At 40.5% G+C, this 16,786-nt stretch overlaps 1 protein-coding gene across 1 annotated transcript in view; it reads right to left on the bottom strand.

The window, feature by feature from the left end:
• The window catches only part of LOC311146524 (protein phosphatase 1H-like), a gene marked incomplete at both ends in the record, with an annotated part of 53,727 nt that extends 44,144 nt beyond the window's left edge, over positions 1 to 9,583 (bottom strand). The window contains one exon of the mRNA XM_084183043.1: positions 9,354 to 9,583. Coding sequence (XP_084039169.1) covers positions 9,354 to 9,583 — 230 coding nt within the window. The remainder of the gene's footprint in view (positions 1 to 9,353) is intronic.
• Between the last annotated feature and the right edge of the window lie 7,203 nt (positions 9,584 to 16,786).

Genomic DNA, 16,786 nt, shown 5'->3' with positions numbered 1-16,786 from the left:
TCAGGTCTCTCCAAAGATATTAGATCGGGTTCAAGTCCGGACTCTGGCTGGGCCACTCAAGGACATTCAGAGACTGGTCCCGAAGCCACTCCGGCGTTGCCTTGGCTGTGTGCTTAGGGTCGTTGTCCTGTTGGAAGGTGAATCTTCGCACCAGTCTGAGGTCCTGAGCGCTCTGGAGCATCTCTCTACTTTGCTCCGTTCATCTTTCCCTCGATCCTGACTAGTCTTCCAGTCCGTGCCGCTGAAAAACATCCCCACAGCATGATGCTGCTACCACCATGCTTCACCGTAGGGACGCTTGGCATTCAGGCCAAAGAGTCAGTCTTGGTTACATCAGACCAGATAATCTTGTTTCTCATGGTCTGAGAGTCCTTTAGGTGCCTTTTGGCAAACTCCAAGCGGGCTGTCATGTGCCTTTTACAGAGGAATGGCTTCCATCTGGCCACTCTACCATCAAGGCCTGATTGGTGGAGTGCTGCAGAAATAGTAGTCCTTCTGGAAGGTTCTCCCATCTCCACAGAGTGACCATCGGGTTCTTGGTCACCTCCCTGACCAAGGCCCTTCTCCCCCGATTGCTCAGTTTGGCCGGGCGCCCAGCTCTAGGAAGAGTCTTGGTGGTTCTAAACTTCTTCCATTTAAGAATGATGGATGCCACTTTTTTCATGGGCACCTTCAATGCAGCAGACATTTTTGGTACCCTTCCCTAGATCTGTGCCTCGACACAATCCTGTCTCGGAGCTCTACGGACAATTCCTTCGACCTCGTTGTTTGGTTTTTTCTCTGACATGCACTGTCAACTGTGGGACCTTATATAGACAGGTGTGTGCCTTTCCAAATCATGTCCAATCAATTGAATTTACCACAGGTGGACTCCAATCAAGTTGTAGAAACATCTCAAGGATGATCAATGGAAACAGGATGCACCTGAGCTCAATTTCAAGTCTCATAGCAAAGGGTCTGAATACTTTCTGAATGCACTGTACTATCTGAAGTATTATGTACCTATAACTAAAAAAGGTACAAAGGTGTACCTTACAGGGTACCACTACAGTGACTAGTGTTTGCACCCCTTTAAGAACAAATCTACATTTGTTTCAAGGAGTGTAGCAGGAAAAAGAAAACTGGTCTTGTAAAAACCTCCAGATTTCAAGTTACAGCCAACAGATGATAAACATGAGCGCACGCACAGCTCTGACTCATCCTTCCCATCTAATGGAGATGCCATCTAAGAGAGGGTGGTACTGTTTTTCATGAGTATTCATCCCTTTACCTCAGCACATTTAATTGCAACCATTGATGATTTTCTATTTTGTTTATTTAGCCTTTATTTAACAAGGAAAACACACTTGAGGTTAGAAACCTATTTTTCGAGGGGGACCTGGCAAGAGGTCAGCAGGACGTAGTAAGCATGCAGTGATGTGCAAAAATTACAAAATATAATTTAAAAAATACCATAAAGATCAATGTATCAAAATAAACTACAAAATAATTGTATTTACTTAAAACACATGTATTTTTGTATTTTCAAATGCAAATATACAGTTGCAAGCAGCCGGCCGAACAGCAACAACATTCTCAGTAACAGTTTACATTAACTTTTTTCTTGCTATGACTGTGATATGTTGTTGTTTATCTATCTTTGTTGAATGCACTGTGGAAAATAGTGTCTGCTAAATGACCAAGATGTAAATGTATATGTGAAAATTGAGATACCTAAATGAACTGCAAAGCACACTGGGTATTATTATTGGCCTTGTTTGAGGGTGGAGTGCATTAGAATAATACTCAGCATGCTTTGCAATTGTTCATATACTTTTATTATTTAGTACATTTAGCAGACACTTATCACACCATAGTGCCATCAGACTTCTGATACCAGTGCAGGGTGAAAGGGAGCCACCAAATGTGAACTGCTATATATACACACAAAAAGAAAATGGTATAGAAAAGTATTTTGTATTTTGAAAATACAAATACAGCTCTCGAAAGTATACTGTTATAAAATACATTGGAGTATTGTTCAGCTCAATGTAATTCAAATTACAAGATACTTAGAAGTAATTTAAATACATATTTCAAATACATGTAACAGAAATACTGCCCATCTCTGTCAGCGTGTACATATGATCAAACGAGGGGGATTAGTTGAGCCAGACAGGGAGAAGGGGGAAGTTGGATGAAACAGACAGGGAGAAGGGCGAAAAGGGGGAGGTTGGAGAAGGGGGAGGTTAGCGGAGACAATGATCAATGAGGAGTGAGAAAGTTAAACCACGTTTCCATCCACAGTTTTTATGCGAGTAAAGTCATACCGTATATACATTTTTTTTATATTATGACAGCTGTGATGGAAACAGGACGTTTCAGTACAATTTTATAAATGCCAACAGACTCTGTAATTTGATCGTTCGACATGGTGGGATCAGTAAAAATAATTATGCGAGAAATGGCGATGGAAACGCCTTTATGCGCAAATATGGATATAATAACCATCATTTTATTAATTTTTTATTTTACCTTTATTTAACTAGGCAAGTCAGTTAAGAACAAATTCTTATTTACAATGATGGCCTACACCGGCCAAACTCAGACGACGCTGGGCCAACTGTGCACCGCCGTATGGGACTCCCAATCACGGCCGGTTGTGATATAGCCTGGAATCGAACCAGGGGGTCTATAGTGCCTTAGACCGCTGCGCCACTCGGGAGCCCATCATATTTAAATACACTTGGAGTCACGTGATATGGTGTGTGGTCCTCCCACTACAACTCAGAAAATCATGCAGTTTATTAGGCTACAGATAAAATAAGTTATGATGAACTTCACAGGGTGGTGATCTTGATGCTCCTTTCCAATAAATATTGAGGGTCTTATTCTGGTGACATGATGATCGATGCTTGACTGCCGTTTGACAAATACAAATATTGTCGCTCTTTCCATAATAAATCTCATCATGTAGGCTAGCCTATCCGCACAGCCTACTCACACTGTATCTACGAGCTGTTGGCTAGAGTGCACGTGTTAAGACCAGAGTAGGCACATTTGCTATTTAATGCAACAGTTTTTGTGACAAAACTATAGGTAGTTGAAAATGTGATGGAAACACATTGAACTTTAGATTTGTATTCGGCATATGAAGACTTAAGCGAAAAGTACATTTTGTGTGGACTATGCCATCACACACTGATTTTAGAATATTCACATGAGTACAGTATCATACCCCCCAAAAAATGCTAACCTCCCATGTTATTGGTAATGGTGAGAGGTTAGCATGTCTTGGGGGGTATGATCTTTGTGCCTCTAACTTTCTCACTCATCATAATTCACAATTCACAATTCATTCAGGATTATCTGTAATCATGGTAGCATCCACATGAATGTAGAAGTGTTCAGTAACATATTCTATTGTTATTTACAATAAAAGTGACACAATACATTATTTACTATTGGGCACAAAATATTCTGAAACACAACCAAAACAAACTACAAATGCATCCAACAAGTTTGTACAGTTACAAGCTTTATGTAGTCATTGCATGCTAGGAATATGGGACCAAATACTAAACGTTTGACTACTTTAATACACATAAGTGAGTTTGTCCAAATACTTTTGGTTCCCTAAAATGGGGGGGGGGGGGACCATGTACAAAAAGTGCAGTACATTTTTTACGGTTCACCCGATATGGATGAAAATACCCTCAAATTAAAGCTGACAGTCTGCACTTTAACATCATAGTCATTGTATCATTTCAAATCCAAAGTGCTGGGTTAGAGAGCCAAAACAACAACAAAAACTGTCACTGTTCAAATACTTTTGAACCGCACTGTAGCACCAGTCTGTGGGTGTCTGCTCTGCAACTGCAGCAGCATCTCCCATACTCATCTACTGCTCAGAGCAGAAACCTTGTTCGCTGTGTGCGAGTGTGTGTGTGTGTGACAATCAGCCAAGGGTCAAACAGAGCGAGAGAGATAGTGTCACCTCTGTCAGCCAAAAATGTGGTATTGCACTCTCCACTTCACTGATAGCTCAATGAGTCTCAGGGAGGCTAGGCCACAATGTGATTACTCCAGTGGCTGTTCTCCAAGGTTTGTGGGAGGTTATGACTGAGAAAACAGCCAGAAGGCCACAAGGAGAAAAACAATGGTATGGAGTAGTCTGGATGACCCCCACAGTTTCTTCCAGATCAGACAGTCAAATTGGCAGATTACCTCATTACTGCCGATTATCAGCCATTACATCATTTAGCAGACGCTCTTGTCCAGATCAACTTACAATCAGTGCATTAAACTAAGGTTGACTAACATCACAATACTTTAAAATTATCCTACTATACTGTAAGAAATTAAATGCTACTGTAAACGTAATATTGGTATTTAACAATGGTTTACTGTAATTACATGGGATTGGTGCAAGCAGGTTGGCTATTAGACATTTGTATATTACAGAATATTTTGTGTTTTATATCACTTACAGTTCTAGAGGCCTAAACAAAGGCTTCCAAACCACTCAACCTAAAGGTTTAAAACTTGCTGACATTCTGATCTGTCCCCTATACCCATTAAATTGTTAGGGCACTACAACTACATAGAATTAAAATTGGTACAGAATTCTTACTAACGGTTGCAACAAATAGCCCCACTTACAAGGCACGCCTCGAAATAGGTTAATGAGCCAGCATTTCTTTCCCCTCTCACAAAGTGTCCACTGTGCACCATAATTTACAGAATGTTGCAGTAAATATACACTAAAACAGCAATACAGTACTGTATTGTTAAATTGTAATGTAATAAAATTACAGCAATAGCTAACAGTGAATATGTAATCATATATTACAGCATACCAATGAATATTTGGTGTTTTATATCACTTGCACTTGTATAGGTCTTAACAAAGGCTTGTAAACTGGCAGTGACTACAGGGCTAAACACTCAACCGTTAAAGGTTTGAGTCTTGCTGCCACTCTGATCTGTCCCCTATACACATTACATTGTTAGAGAACTACTACCACATTTCAGCTAAATTGGTACAACACTCTCACTAACTGTGCAACAAATACAGCCTCTTACAAGGCATGCCTAAAAATATGTTAATGAGACAGAAACAACAATACAACATACCCACTAGTGTTCAAAAGGTTTTTGGCACTCAACAAATACGGTATGGTACTGTATTATGTGGGGTGGTATTGAATTACAACAAATTACTGGCAGCACAGTAGCCAGTACATTACCGTAGATTTACAGGAAAAAGTTTTTATATACCAGAAATACAGTATTGTACTGTATTCTGTGGGGTGGTGCTGAATTACAGTATATTACTGGCAGCACTGTAGCCAGGAAGTTACTGTAGATTTACAGATCAAGGTTTTAGACTAGAAATATGGTATTGCACTGTATTCTGTGGGGTACAGCATTCACACTAACTGGTGCAACAAATACAGCCTCATACAAGGCACGCCTCAAAATATGTTTAATGAACCAGAGATTATTTCCCACGCCCACAACATTTTCCCACAATGCACCAGAATTCACAGTATGCTGCTGTAAACATACAGCAAAACAGGTAATACAGTACGTTAATGTAAATTGTATTGTAAGATTTCAGCAATTTACAGCAGTGTAGCAGAATGCCATTGAGCCCCCATAATGCATTTCTCTTTACAGTACTGTAATATATAATTACAGTTGCTAACAAAATGGACAGCTAGATGGTGTCTGCCTAATATATGCGAGATAGTATAATCAGAGTTGAGGTGTGTAATGATAGAGGATGGTTCTTACAGTGAAATGCCAATTAGGTCTGGACTCATTAACAGAGGCAAAACAGTCTTCTCAAAGATGATCCCAAGAGAAAGAGGGGAGAGAAAGAGAGCGGGAGAGAGTGGAAGAGACAGACAGACCGACAGACAGAAGAAAGATGAAGACAACGATAGATGGAAAGAGAGATTTTCCTACAAATCCTCAACTGGTTCTGAGGGAGAGAGAGTGAGTGGTAGCGAAAGAGAGAGAGCGAGAGCAAGAGCACAAAGACACTGAAGATCTGGAGAATGCAACAAACAGAACAATTATGTATCCGTCTGAAATCTGTGTTGGTTTTATTCGCCCTGTACAGTGGTGTAAAGTACTTAAGAAGTATTTTTACTTAAGTAGATTTTTGGGGTATCTGTACATTCCTAAAGAAAATAATGTAGTTTTTACTCCATACATTTTCTCTGACACCCAAAAGTAGTCATTACATTTTGAAAGCTTAGCAGGACAGGAAAATGGTCGAATTCACGCACTTATCAAGAGAACAACCCTGGTCATCCCTTCCGCCTCTGATCTGGCTGACTTTTTCCACCATTGGCCCTTTACAGTGCTGATCAAGGCCATTGACATCTTTCAAGTCGAGAGAGAGAGAGAGAGAGAAATGGGCATGGCTGTGTGTTTCCTCTGAAAAAGACACACTGGTAGACGGGTTATTGGTGAAGCAAGGATCAATGAGTAACGAATTTTAATCTCAAACTACACAAAAACCATTGGAAAGGATGTTGTATTTGCACCACAGACAGAGTGGAATGAGATCTATACGTCTATGAGTGAGATTAATATCTAACGACTGAGTGAACTACTTTGCTACAATATTGGCAATGGGACCGGATGGATGGATGGATTAGATAGAGAGAGATAGAGAGAGGGACACAAACACACACACACGCTATAATGACCTAGTGAAGTTCTCAGAACACAATTGCCCTACAAATATGGGCCAGAAGAAAAACTTATTTCCCACTGTCCTTCCTTGTGAGAGACAGAAAGACATGTTTCATACATTAGTATAGATGCATGTAAGCTAAACCAGGATAATGCATCTGTTTTACTGTGGGAATAAAATAGGTATACGGCTGGGTTTTGGGTTTGTTCAGGGTATTGATTGTCTGTTATTCAGACTGTGATTACTTCATCCATGACTGCTGAAATAAGAATTTGCTTAGAAAATGTGCTCTTTTATAACCACATCATATTAGATGCACGCTGACATCTCTTGCACCTGAATTTCATTTATATTGTTTGCTGTTAGCTTTGAACAGGTTGGATTCTTCAATGTACACTGTGGATTTATCAATGGGACATATAACTCAAATAGAAAGCTGTATGTCTATGTAAGGACCAGCGGCGTGTATTCATGGATACCAAGGGAAGCCAGGCTTCCCCAAAATATTGACCCCTTAAATTTTATTTATTATTATTTATCTTTCGTCTCTCTGTGTTTTCATAATTTTCCTTCAATTCAAGGCTGATTGTTTCTCACCGGAGAAAGCATCCGAGCGAGCGAAACAGCGCCCCTCTGTCTCTGTATGTGTAGGCCATCTATCTGATGCTGTCTGGTCATAAAGAGTATGACATAGTTGCCACCCATAGCCTTGAATGCCTTGGAAACCAGCGAGTATTTGGCCTCCCTTGATCAAAAAAAGTATAAAAGAATAGCCAATCAGCGTTGAGCTAAACTGAGTGAGCGCTCAACTGTGAATGGTCCAGGTGCACCAACAAAAAAAATGTCAAGGGAAGCCAGTTTGGATTTGGCTTTTCTCCTATCACATAGCATCAAGAGAAATACGTCATTGACAGAAACAACTTGAATTGTTGCATCTCGTTGTGGTGTTGTCCTCCGGTGGCTAGCTAGCTAGCTAAAATTGGCCCTTTTCTAAATTAGCCATGGATGGAGATAGGGATTTGGACTTGTGGTTTTACTTAATTCTCCGTACTAGCCAATGATTATAACGGCGATTCTGATCCAACCATAAATTCATACATTGTGCCCCTGGACTGAGAGGATGGAAGTTCAATATGTAGCTAGATGTAGAACGCTAATGTTAACTAACTAACGTTGCCCATGAAAGGAAGTTAGGCTAGCGAGCAAGCATTTTAGCCAGGTAGCCTAGGACAACAAAAAATAAAAGTGTATACTGTATGACAGAGGCATAGACCGTTTCATCAACATGAAAGAGAGGAGGATGGCATTGGCATTTCTCTATAAGTGTTTTCTACTTGCACAAACACACACATAAATCAGAACCATGGACAGCCACATCATATTTAGCTTACGTTGATTGGACTAAATCGTTTTTGGTATCTTTTAGTTGTCACTGTATTCGACAAAGCATAGGAGATTTGATGATGTTGAATTGGAAGTTGAAATGGTGCTGGAATAGTGGAGGCAGCTCCTGTTTTCTTTGCAACTTGCGGTAACTGTCCGTGGTTCTAAATCAATAGTTGTTTAGTAATCTGAAAATGTCGGAAACATGAACTTGCTTGACCATGCTGCAGGTCATGTAACTGTTTGTTATATGCAATATCGTTTGTTGACTTCACCAGACAGAGGTTGCTCTCCGGTTTTGTGATGAAACAAAGGTGTGGTTGAATTTATTCTGCCACTGTGTCTTCTTATTGTCTCGGCCTTAGGCCTATATATCACGGTTGCAAGGCATATGAACCAACAGGTTGTAAAGCAAATAATGCAATTGTCACAACACATAGGTTGTAACCACATTATGGCTGTTTTTATGGCTTGGCTACCCCAGTGATTTTACTCATGCACAGCTACTGGTAAGGACACAGCTCCTAGGGCTGATGAGAGCTAGCCCCCTTTTCTGAAGTGGAAAACAGCTGCGTATTGGATGATGTAACCGAGTGCGCTTAGATGGTACTTCGCCATGTTGATGTTGACTTGCGGTGAACAGGCAATAAAATGGGAGAATGAAACATGTAGGCCACTAAAATCAGCATAATAGTGTGCAGAATAAAATGACTGCATATAGACAAAGGATTCCCTTAGCCTATTTCAATGAGCTATTATGGCAAACATTTTGCTATTATCACACATTTAAGTTTGGACTTCAGGATTGTTTACGTTTCCAATAAATGCATGGGTCTACACAAGGAATATCTATTAGGCCTACATCCATCTACAGATGAGCAGGCTACATTGGAAGGTTTTTTCACTGAGCTGAGCTGTGCGTGGGAGTAGGCAGGCAAGGAGCTGTCAGTTGCACGCAAGCTCCATGGCCATAAATAACATGATAATTCCCAGACGCTGTCTTCTCCTCCATCCTCATACAATCTCTCTCTCGCTCTCTCATAACAGCTTGGACTGTGACACACAACACAAATCTATGATAGGCAATAGCCTACATGTTTAATTCTATTATGTGGCACGCATTTGAATCTAGTTCCAAAACCGTTATCTGTAAAAGGCAGCGGATGCTGAGGCAGAGAGATGGGCTCTGGGTGCAGCCTTGCAATGAAACTAAAGGGTTGACAACACTTGGAAGATGGACGCATCTATAGGCTACATCGGCCTAGGCTACTGTACTTACTCTGCGTAACCTGTGGCCCACGGCAATCTCTTCGTCTCTTTGAGGATGAGAATCGGCCGCGCTATGTGATCTGCGGAGCACTCGATTTCATCCGGGGTCAGTCCTAGGAACTCGGGTCTCATGTAGGGGAATTTCAGCGGCAGATCTGATCCGGAACAGTCACCGTTAGCGCCACCAGCCACAACGCCTCCCATGAAATTGGCCACCGCAGATTTAACCCGCGTGAGCATGTTCGTGCCGCGTCGTGTGTCGGTGCTGTGCGGTGCTCCAGCGCGGCTCCCCTTTCCCGAATTTCCCCCCAGCTCGGCAACACGTTTCAACGGTAGCGCGATGGTTGCAAAAAATACCTCCTCCTCCGATTCAGGATTTCATTCAAAGCCGCTCTCAGAGGAGAGAGCTACAGTCCTCTCGTGGACGCTGAAATACACTCACGATTAGCAGAGTCATGTGACTCCAGCCTATCAAGCTGCTGGATTTGTCGCCAAAGCCACGACGCGAGCACTGAGCTGTAATAGGGTTGACTAACAGTTGCGGGTCAAAGGTAACCCATATCCCGTGACCTTGAGCATTATAGGCAACGTAAACAACCGGACAGCTGTGAGGGACAACCTCTGGATTTACACGCATCGTAGAGTTTCCCAGAGGTGTGTGTTATCAGGGGCGCAACTTTGGTTTAAGAAGTGGGTGGAAATAATGTATTTATTTATGTTTTATCCAGTCGGATAAACACTCCAAACAGCCTACCCCGACCGCTCGGAGGCGTCCGCATGGTCCTAAAACACACCCAAGCATCGTTTTGAATCACATTCAAATGTGATACATTTTAACTTTCCGCCATCCCCAGTGAAAGTTGAGCCCCTGTTTGTTATAATAAGCATATTGGTGCGCAATATGCCAAAATGTGCAGTTGGTGCGCCAATTCTGACAGATCCCCTTTGACTTAAAAATAAAAACATTTAATGTTATTCTGTGTTTGATGGAAATGTCCAAACATTACATTTGAAATCAAAAATACGTATTTAATGATAGCCTCGTGGAGAACCAGGCTTCCCTAATATGGGTAAGCCTGGGGAAGTTCTAAATAGAGCCGGAAACCCGGTAATATGCTGCGTTCAAAACTCGGAACTCGGAAATCTCTGACTTCCGACTTCAGTGCGTTCAAGACAACTGGGATCTCGAAAGAAAACAAGCTCGGACTGGGAAAAATCGTTTTGAATGGTCATCCAACTCAGAAACTCTGGCATCTTTCTAGAGCTCCGGCTTTCTGACCTGAAGATCACTGACGTCATGATTTGGCCTAGTTTTTTTCCCCGAGTTCCCAGTTGTCTCGAAAGCACCAATAGTGCTCACTAGATTTGTGTCATAGGTGCAACAGTGCATGACAATTATTTTTGTTGCAAACTAGCATATGGAACAACTCTTTGCAAAATGTGTCCTTCCTGGTCTGAAAACAGTGACGAACATAGGACCAACAGGCATGTGGGGGGAGGGCTCTTGAAATGTAGCATCCAAACAGAATCTTGGCCCATATTTAAACTGTTTTTCCAATACAAAATTCTCCAGAATACAGCCTGGGTTGGCAGCACAAAGAAATGATTAGACTGTGTGAGTGTGACAGGAAGATAAAAATACTTATGTTAGCTAAGATGCAGAACTTATCACAAACTCAACAACAACTGAACAAAGTTGTCTTGCACTAGCTGGCTAACTAGCACTAGTTGCCTCGCTAGCTAGCTTAGCTGGCGCTAGCGAGCAGGCTGCTAGCTAGTCCTACCTGGTTACTGGCTATAGTCATGCTAGCTAGTAGTAACTAGTGGAAGTAAGTTAGTCCCTCAAGCTGCTACAAGATTAAGCTGTCCGGCCAGAGCTACCTGCTGCAGAAAGGCCAGATCTCTCCATTACTTTCTGAAGCTAAATTAGCTAGATGGGTCATTCTACAGATTCGGTGCCTTTTGTGATTGAGGAGGATGAAACAATGAACATTAAAATCTTAAGCTTTTTTTTATTTGATGTGACAAAGTAATGTGTGTACTTGATAGAAAATACCTTTTCCCATCTCAATGTAGAGTATTAAGTTATTATTCTGTATTATTTTCTCAAACAAGTCCCAATTTAATTCAACCCCGTCACAGTCATTTTGTTATTCAACTATTCATTTTTCCAATAAGCTTGAGATCAGCTTCTGGCATAATCTCACAGTTTAGATGTCCCTTGTAAGTAATGGCATATTGTAATTAAAGAGAAAATCAAGAAAAACTGACCAGCACCATCCTTTCCAGTTTACGATGAAGAAATTTCTAATCTAACTCCACATTTTCGCAAGAAATGTGCAAGAATGCTGCGTAATTCCTGACAAAATTGAAATAGCCTTATTTACCCTGATTTAATACACACAATAAAAACACTATTGATGTTATATTTTGTGTATTTAATACAAAAATGTAAAAAAATAATCTCGTAACAGGGATGAATGCACCGCAACAGGGTTGAAAATCATGTAACAGGGTTGAGTGAAAAGCATCACGTGTCATATGTTTTATCTTTTGAGATCACTAACATCAGCAGCATACAAGCTTGACATTGGAACTGTTTGGTTCTTGCATTGTTCACATTCACCGTACATGCACTGCTTATTCAAGGAACTACAACACACACTTTCAACTAAATCTTCAAGCACTGACGATTCAATAAGCTTAATTTGTTTGAGCTTCTCTGCGACAAAGGTCAGGTTTTCGTGAAGCTTACACATACAAGTGTCCCGATCAGCAAGGGAAGGGTAAACCACCCAGAAAGGCCGGAGGCGGCTGAACATGGAGTATGAAATTTCTTCTGTGTTCTCTGCAAGAAACTTCCTATGCAGATTTTTCAACGTGTCAAGGAGGAACCTCTTCTGCATCTTCTGTTTGTTCTTTGTTTTAGTTTGCTTTTTGCCAGTGGTCATTCTACTGATATCATCACGTGTGAAGAAATCCCTCACCCTCTTCTTGATGTCCACAAAGTTTGAGATTTTCTTTCTTTGAAATGTAGATACACTGCCTGTGAGCTTCCAGCGTTTCTTTGAAAAACCCAAAGCAGACTCTGAAAATGATTGCAGTCTATACTTCTTAATAATGTTACCTGCCACTACTCTGGATATAATTTGCTTCTCTCGTTCAGTTTTTGCATTTTTATAATGCTCCTTTATTTGAGCAACGAGTGCTGTGTGATGCAGTGCAGATCTTCTGACATCACTTGGTACAGCTGTGGATTTTGACAAAGTCTTCTTTTCTAAACGCTGGAGCCTTTTTTTGTACTTTTCTTTGGCCTTCCTTTCTTCATCAAGACATTTCTGTAAATCAGCTACCTGCTTTCTCAATTTGTCTTTTGTCTTTCTTGATTTTTTCTTCCCCTTCACAGATTGTCTAAAACAAACAAATAGACAATTCAATTCAATTTTATTTATTGTATCAAATCATAACAAGGTAAGTTCATAAGCAGTATAAATAAATGTTAAGGATACTATTACAATGTGAATATGTCTAAGCAGTTTTGAAGAAATAGTGTACAAAGTTACCAGAAATAATATTTGTATGCACTCCTTTGCACTCCAATTCTCTCTCTCTCTCTCTCTCTCTCTCTCTCTCTCTCTCTCTCTCTCTCTCTCTCTCTCTCTCTCTCTCTCTCTCTCTCTCTCTCTCTCTCTCTCTTCTCTCTCTCTCTCTCTCTCTCTCTCTCTCTCTCTCTCTCTCTCTCTCTCTCTCTCTCTCTCTCTCTCTCTCTCTCTCTCTCTCTCTCTCTCTCTCTCTCTCTCTCTCTCTCTCTCTCTCTCTCTCTCTCTCTCTCTCTCTCTCTCTCTCTCTCTCTCTCTCTCTCTCTCTCTCTCTCTCTCTCTCTCTCTCTCTCTCTCTCTCTCTCTCTCTCTCTCTCTCTCTCTCTCTCTCTCTCTCTCTCTCTCTCTCTCTCTCTCTCTCTCTCTCTCTCACACAATATTTTTCCTAACCTTGTGGGCTCATGTGACATCACCACGTCTCTATCAGGACTTTGTGGAGGGGTGGCAATAGTATTAACAGCCATTTCCCTTTGCTTTTGCCGCTCCTTCGCTTTTCTCCATCCCTTTCTCCTCATCTTTTGACCTCTCTTATCTAGATCTCCATTCCTTTCTTCTTTCCTGCTAAAACATATTTTGTCCATCTCATGCGTTCACTCCTGAGGTACTTTTCCCTTCGTTCTGGATCAGCATTTCTTCTTGCCCTGTACTCTCTTTGCCTTTCTGCTGCTGTTTTTGCCATTGTTGAATCTGAAATTGTAGGTCAAGGTCAAGTCAATGACCAGTTTACTCTCCAAAACTAATTACTGTATCCTTTTAATCACTATGTAGTAAAATGAACGTGAACTTGCAGATAATACTCCTAAATATGTCAGTACAAACCAGTCGGCTAGTGAACATGAACCCCTCACGCACCAGTTGCCAAGGCAGTATACATGTATGTCTTTTTAGACTAGTCTTCATTTACATTCTCTAGTCTTTTTATGCATTACCAAATTATGCTTTAAAGCAACAAAACTTTATTTTCTGTTGATTGTGTGTCCATGACCACCACTACCTCGTGTCTTAAAGATCTTACATTTCCAGGAGAATTACCTGACCACCGGCGCGCGGATGTCCCTCACCTTCCTCTCTATGTGTGTTTCCTTTCTGCTGCTGTTTTTTCCATTGTTGAATCTGAAATTGTAGGTCAAGGTCAAGTCAATGACCTGCTTACTCTTCAAGACTAAATATTGTATCCTTTTAATCACTATGTAGTAAAATGAACATGAACTTGCAGATAATACTCCTAAATATGTCAATGTATATAGGAGAGAGAACAAATTAATTGTCACTTTTTTAAAGTTATTATTTTCAAAAATTCCTCGTACTTTTAGTTGATACTGTAAAACCGTAAACAACAAACATTCAACAAGAAAATATGATTGGTATTAAGCAATATACATTAAATATTGCTAAGATTTAACAGCTATTCAACCCTGTAACAGCCATTCAACCCCGTAACATTGAAAAATGTGATGGGGTTGAATGTGACAGGGTTGAAGATTTTGTGCTAATCTGTTGCTAATTCGGGATGCTAGCAGCTAGCAGTGTGCCACATGGCCTTATTCAACAAAATACATTGTTATACTTCATAGCTATAAAAACAATTCTTGGTAAAATCTTAACTATGAATTCCCCCCCCCCAACAGAGTTGAATACCTGAGATTGACAAAGCCCATATGTGCTTAAAAAACATGAAATATTTATAAAAAGTGAGAGAGCAGCTTACCACTTGTCACACCAGGCTTCTCTGAAGACTTGTATGATGTCACTTCCTCATAAATGATGTCCACAGGATCAAACCATTATTTAATTGTGAGTGGGGGTATTGTTGCGTTACGGGGTTGAAAGAAATACAAGGACAGGGGTAAAAGCCTGAATTTCTCAGAAAATAAAATGTCTTATGCTGAGAAAATGGATTATGCATAATAAGGGGGCATATACAATTAATTTAACAAAAAAAAAGCATTATTATTTAACACTGTGTACTCAAAATGAGTCACGCCATTTGCATGATGGTCAATAGGGACAGGCGAAATTCTTAATACTCCTAAGAAAAGCAAACATATAAGTATTGAAATTCATCTCTGTTTAAAATCATATTCTCTACTCCATATTAAAAACATGTAAAACTTTGAAATGTTGTAATTTAAGTGTAGTTTGATAAATGTTCTGACAAGTTATAACACTAGTACATCTTGGGACACTGACAATACTGAAATGTCACCGAATCTGTAGAATGACCCAGATCTTCTGTCAGCTGATGGTGTTTATTGACTGAGTAGCTAACTTAGCTATTGCTTACACATACAACGATATCCAATTAAGCAATAGTCAGTGCGTGTGTGTCTGTGTGTCTTTGTGTGAGAGAGTTCTGAATGTTCCCGCAGCAGAAAAGCACAGTATAGTGTTAGAAATTGCGTCAATCCAAATCTGGTATCAGGAACAAAAGAGGTCAACACGACTTCTAAGATATACTAGTTATTTTAATTAATGCAAAAACCTTCAATGGTAAATATGATGTTTCGTATATATGGGCTCTCTGAGATGTCTCGCAGGACACTCCAGACAACTGACATATTGTTTCAGAAACAATACCCAAATACTCTGACAGAGGAAGTTTCCCACTTCTCTGCTGGCCAATTAGAGTAAAGACTTAAGCGTGGTTTAAACTTTCTCAGCCAATCCGTTAGTTCAGGGGTTGGTCTCATCTCCTCGGCGCCATTTGTTGCACACTTCAGCCAGGCACAAGATTATCATAACAACCTATCATAGTGAGAAGAGCCAGCTCCCTTAGACATCATTCCTACGTCAAAGGAAGGCTCACAGATCACAAATAACTATTATAGTCTAGCATTTGAAGACACAATCCTTATCTTATTTTTACCCCCTAAAACAGCTCTTCACATCAATCACAGCCTTGCCAGGTGTCACAGCCTACATTAGCCCAGTCAAGACTGCATTCTTTCTAAGTTAGTCATCCCATCAATTTAGGAGAATAATAAATCCCCAATAGTCCCCCTTTTCACACCTAATAAGGTGTGATTCAAAAAATAAGAAAGCACTGATTGTCATTCATTATAATACAATACAAACAAAAAATCACACTTTTATTAATAGGCCATAATGATACTAAACAATTCAAACCCTCAGTCCATCTACACCCCACTTGCAAATTGTTACCAGTCATCAAAGAACTTCAAACCATAAAACACAGGATTAATAAAACACAAAACATAAGACTATTAAAACATAAAACACAAACAGAGAAGTATATTTTGGCCCCCTTTAGACACCCTCTAGTCAGGGACGGCTTGTTCAATAGGGCGATATGGGCGACGCACTGCCAAACGGGAAAAGGAAGGGATTTTTTTTCTAATCAATTATATCACGGCAACAGCAGTTATCAGTGTTCACGTCTGATCTGCCAGCCACTAAATGTCAAATCAGGCTAAAGTCGTGCTTCAAATGGCCCCGCCCGTTTTTTGGGCGATTTCAGTCAGGTTGAAAATCGCCCAGAAGTCTCTCATAGCCTGTCATGTAAAATCTATTTTTTTCACATTTCAAAGCTTTCAATACATTCTCTATGGGTGTCTGTGGGCATGCACTTACGCGCTTTCGTCATACGTGACGTAACGTTGAACGTAACTAAGACAATGGCGGCTAGCAGCGTCTATGTTGCGACCTGCAGTGTGGCGTTATTTTATGTTTTTAATTTGTAGACTTAGTTTACAAACATTCTGCAAACATTCTGCTTTGGACTGATCTTCGGTTTTGGACTGATCTTGTTGATCGTGTACATACCCGCTACGAACGGACTAAATAATGAAAACGCTGCTGGCAGCGGAATCCCAATACAGCTGGG

This window comes from Coregonus lavaretus (assembly GCF_964263955.1).
Source record: "Coregonus lavaretus genome assembly, chromosome: 19".
NCBI classification, from domain to species: domain Eukaryota; kingdom Metazoa; phylum Chordata; class Actinopteri; order Salmoniformes; family Salmonidae; genus Coregonus; species Coregonus lavaretus.
The sequence above is the reverse complement of the archived record's forward strand: the minus strand, read 5'-3'. Positions and strand labels throughout refer to the sequence as shown.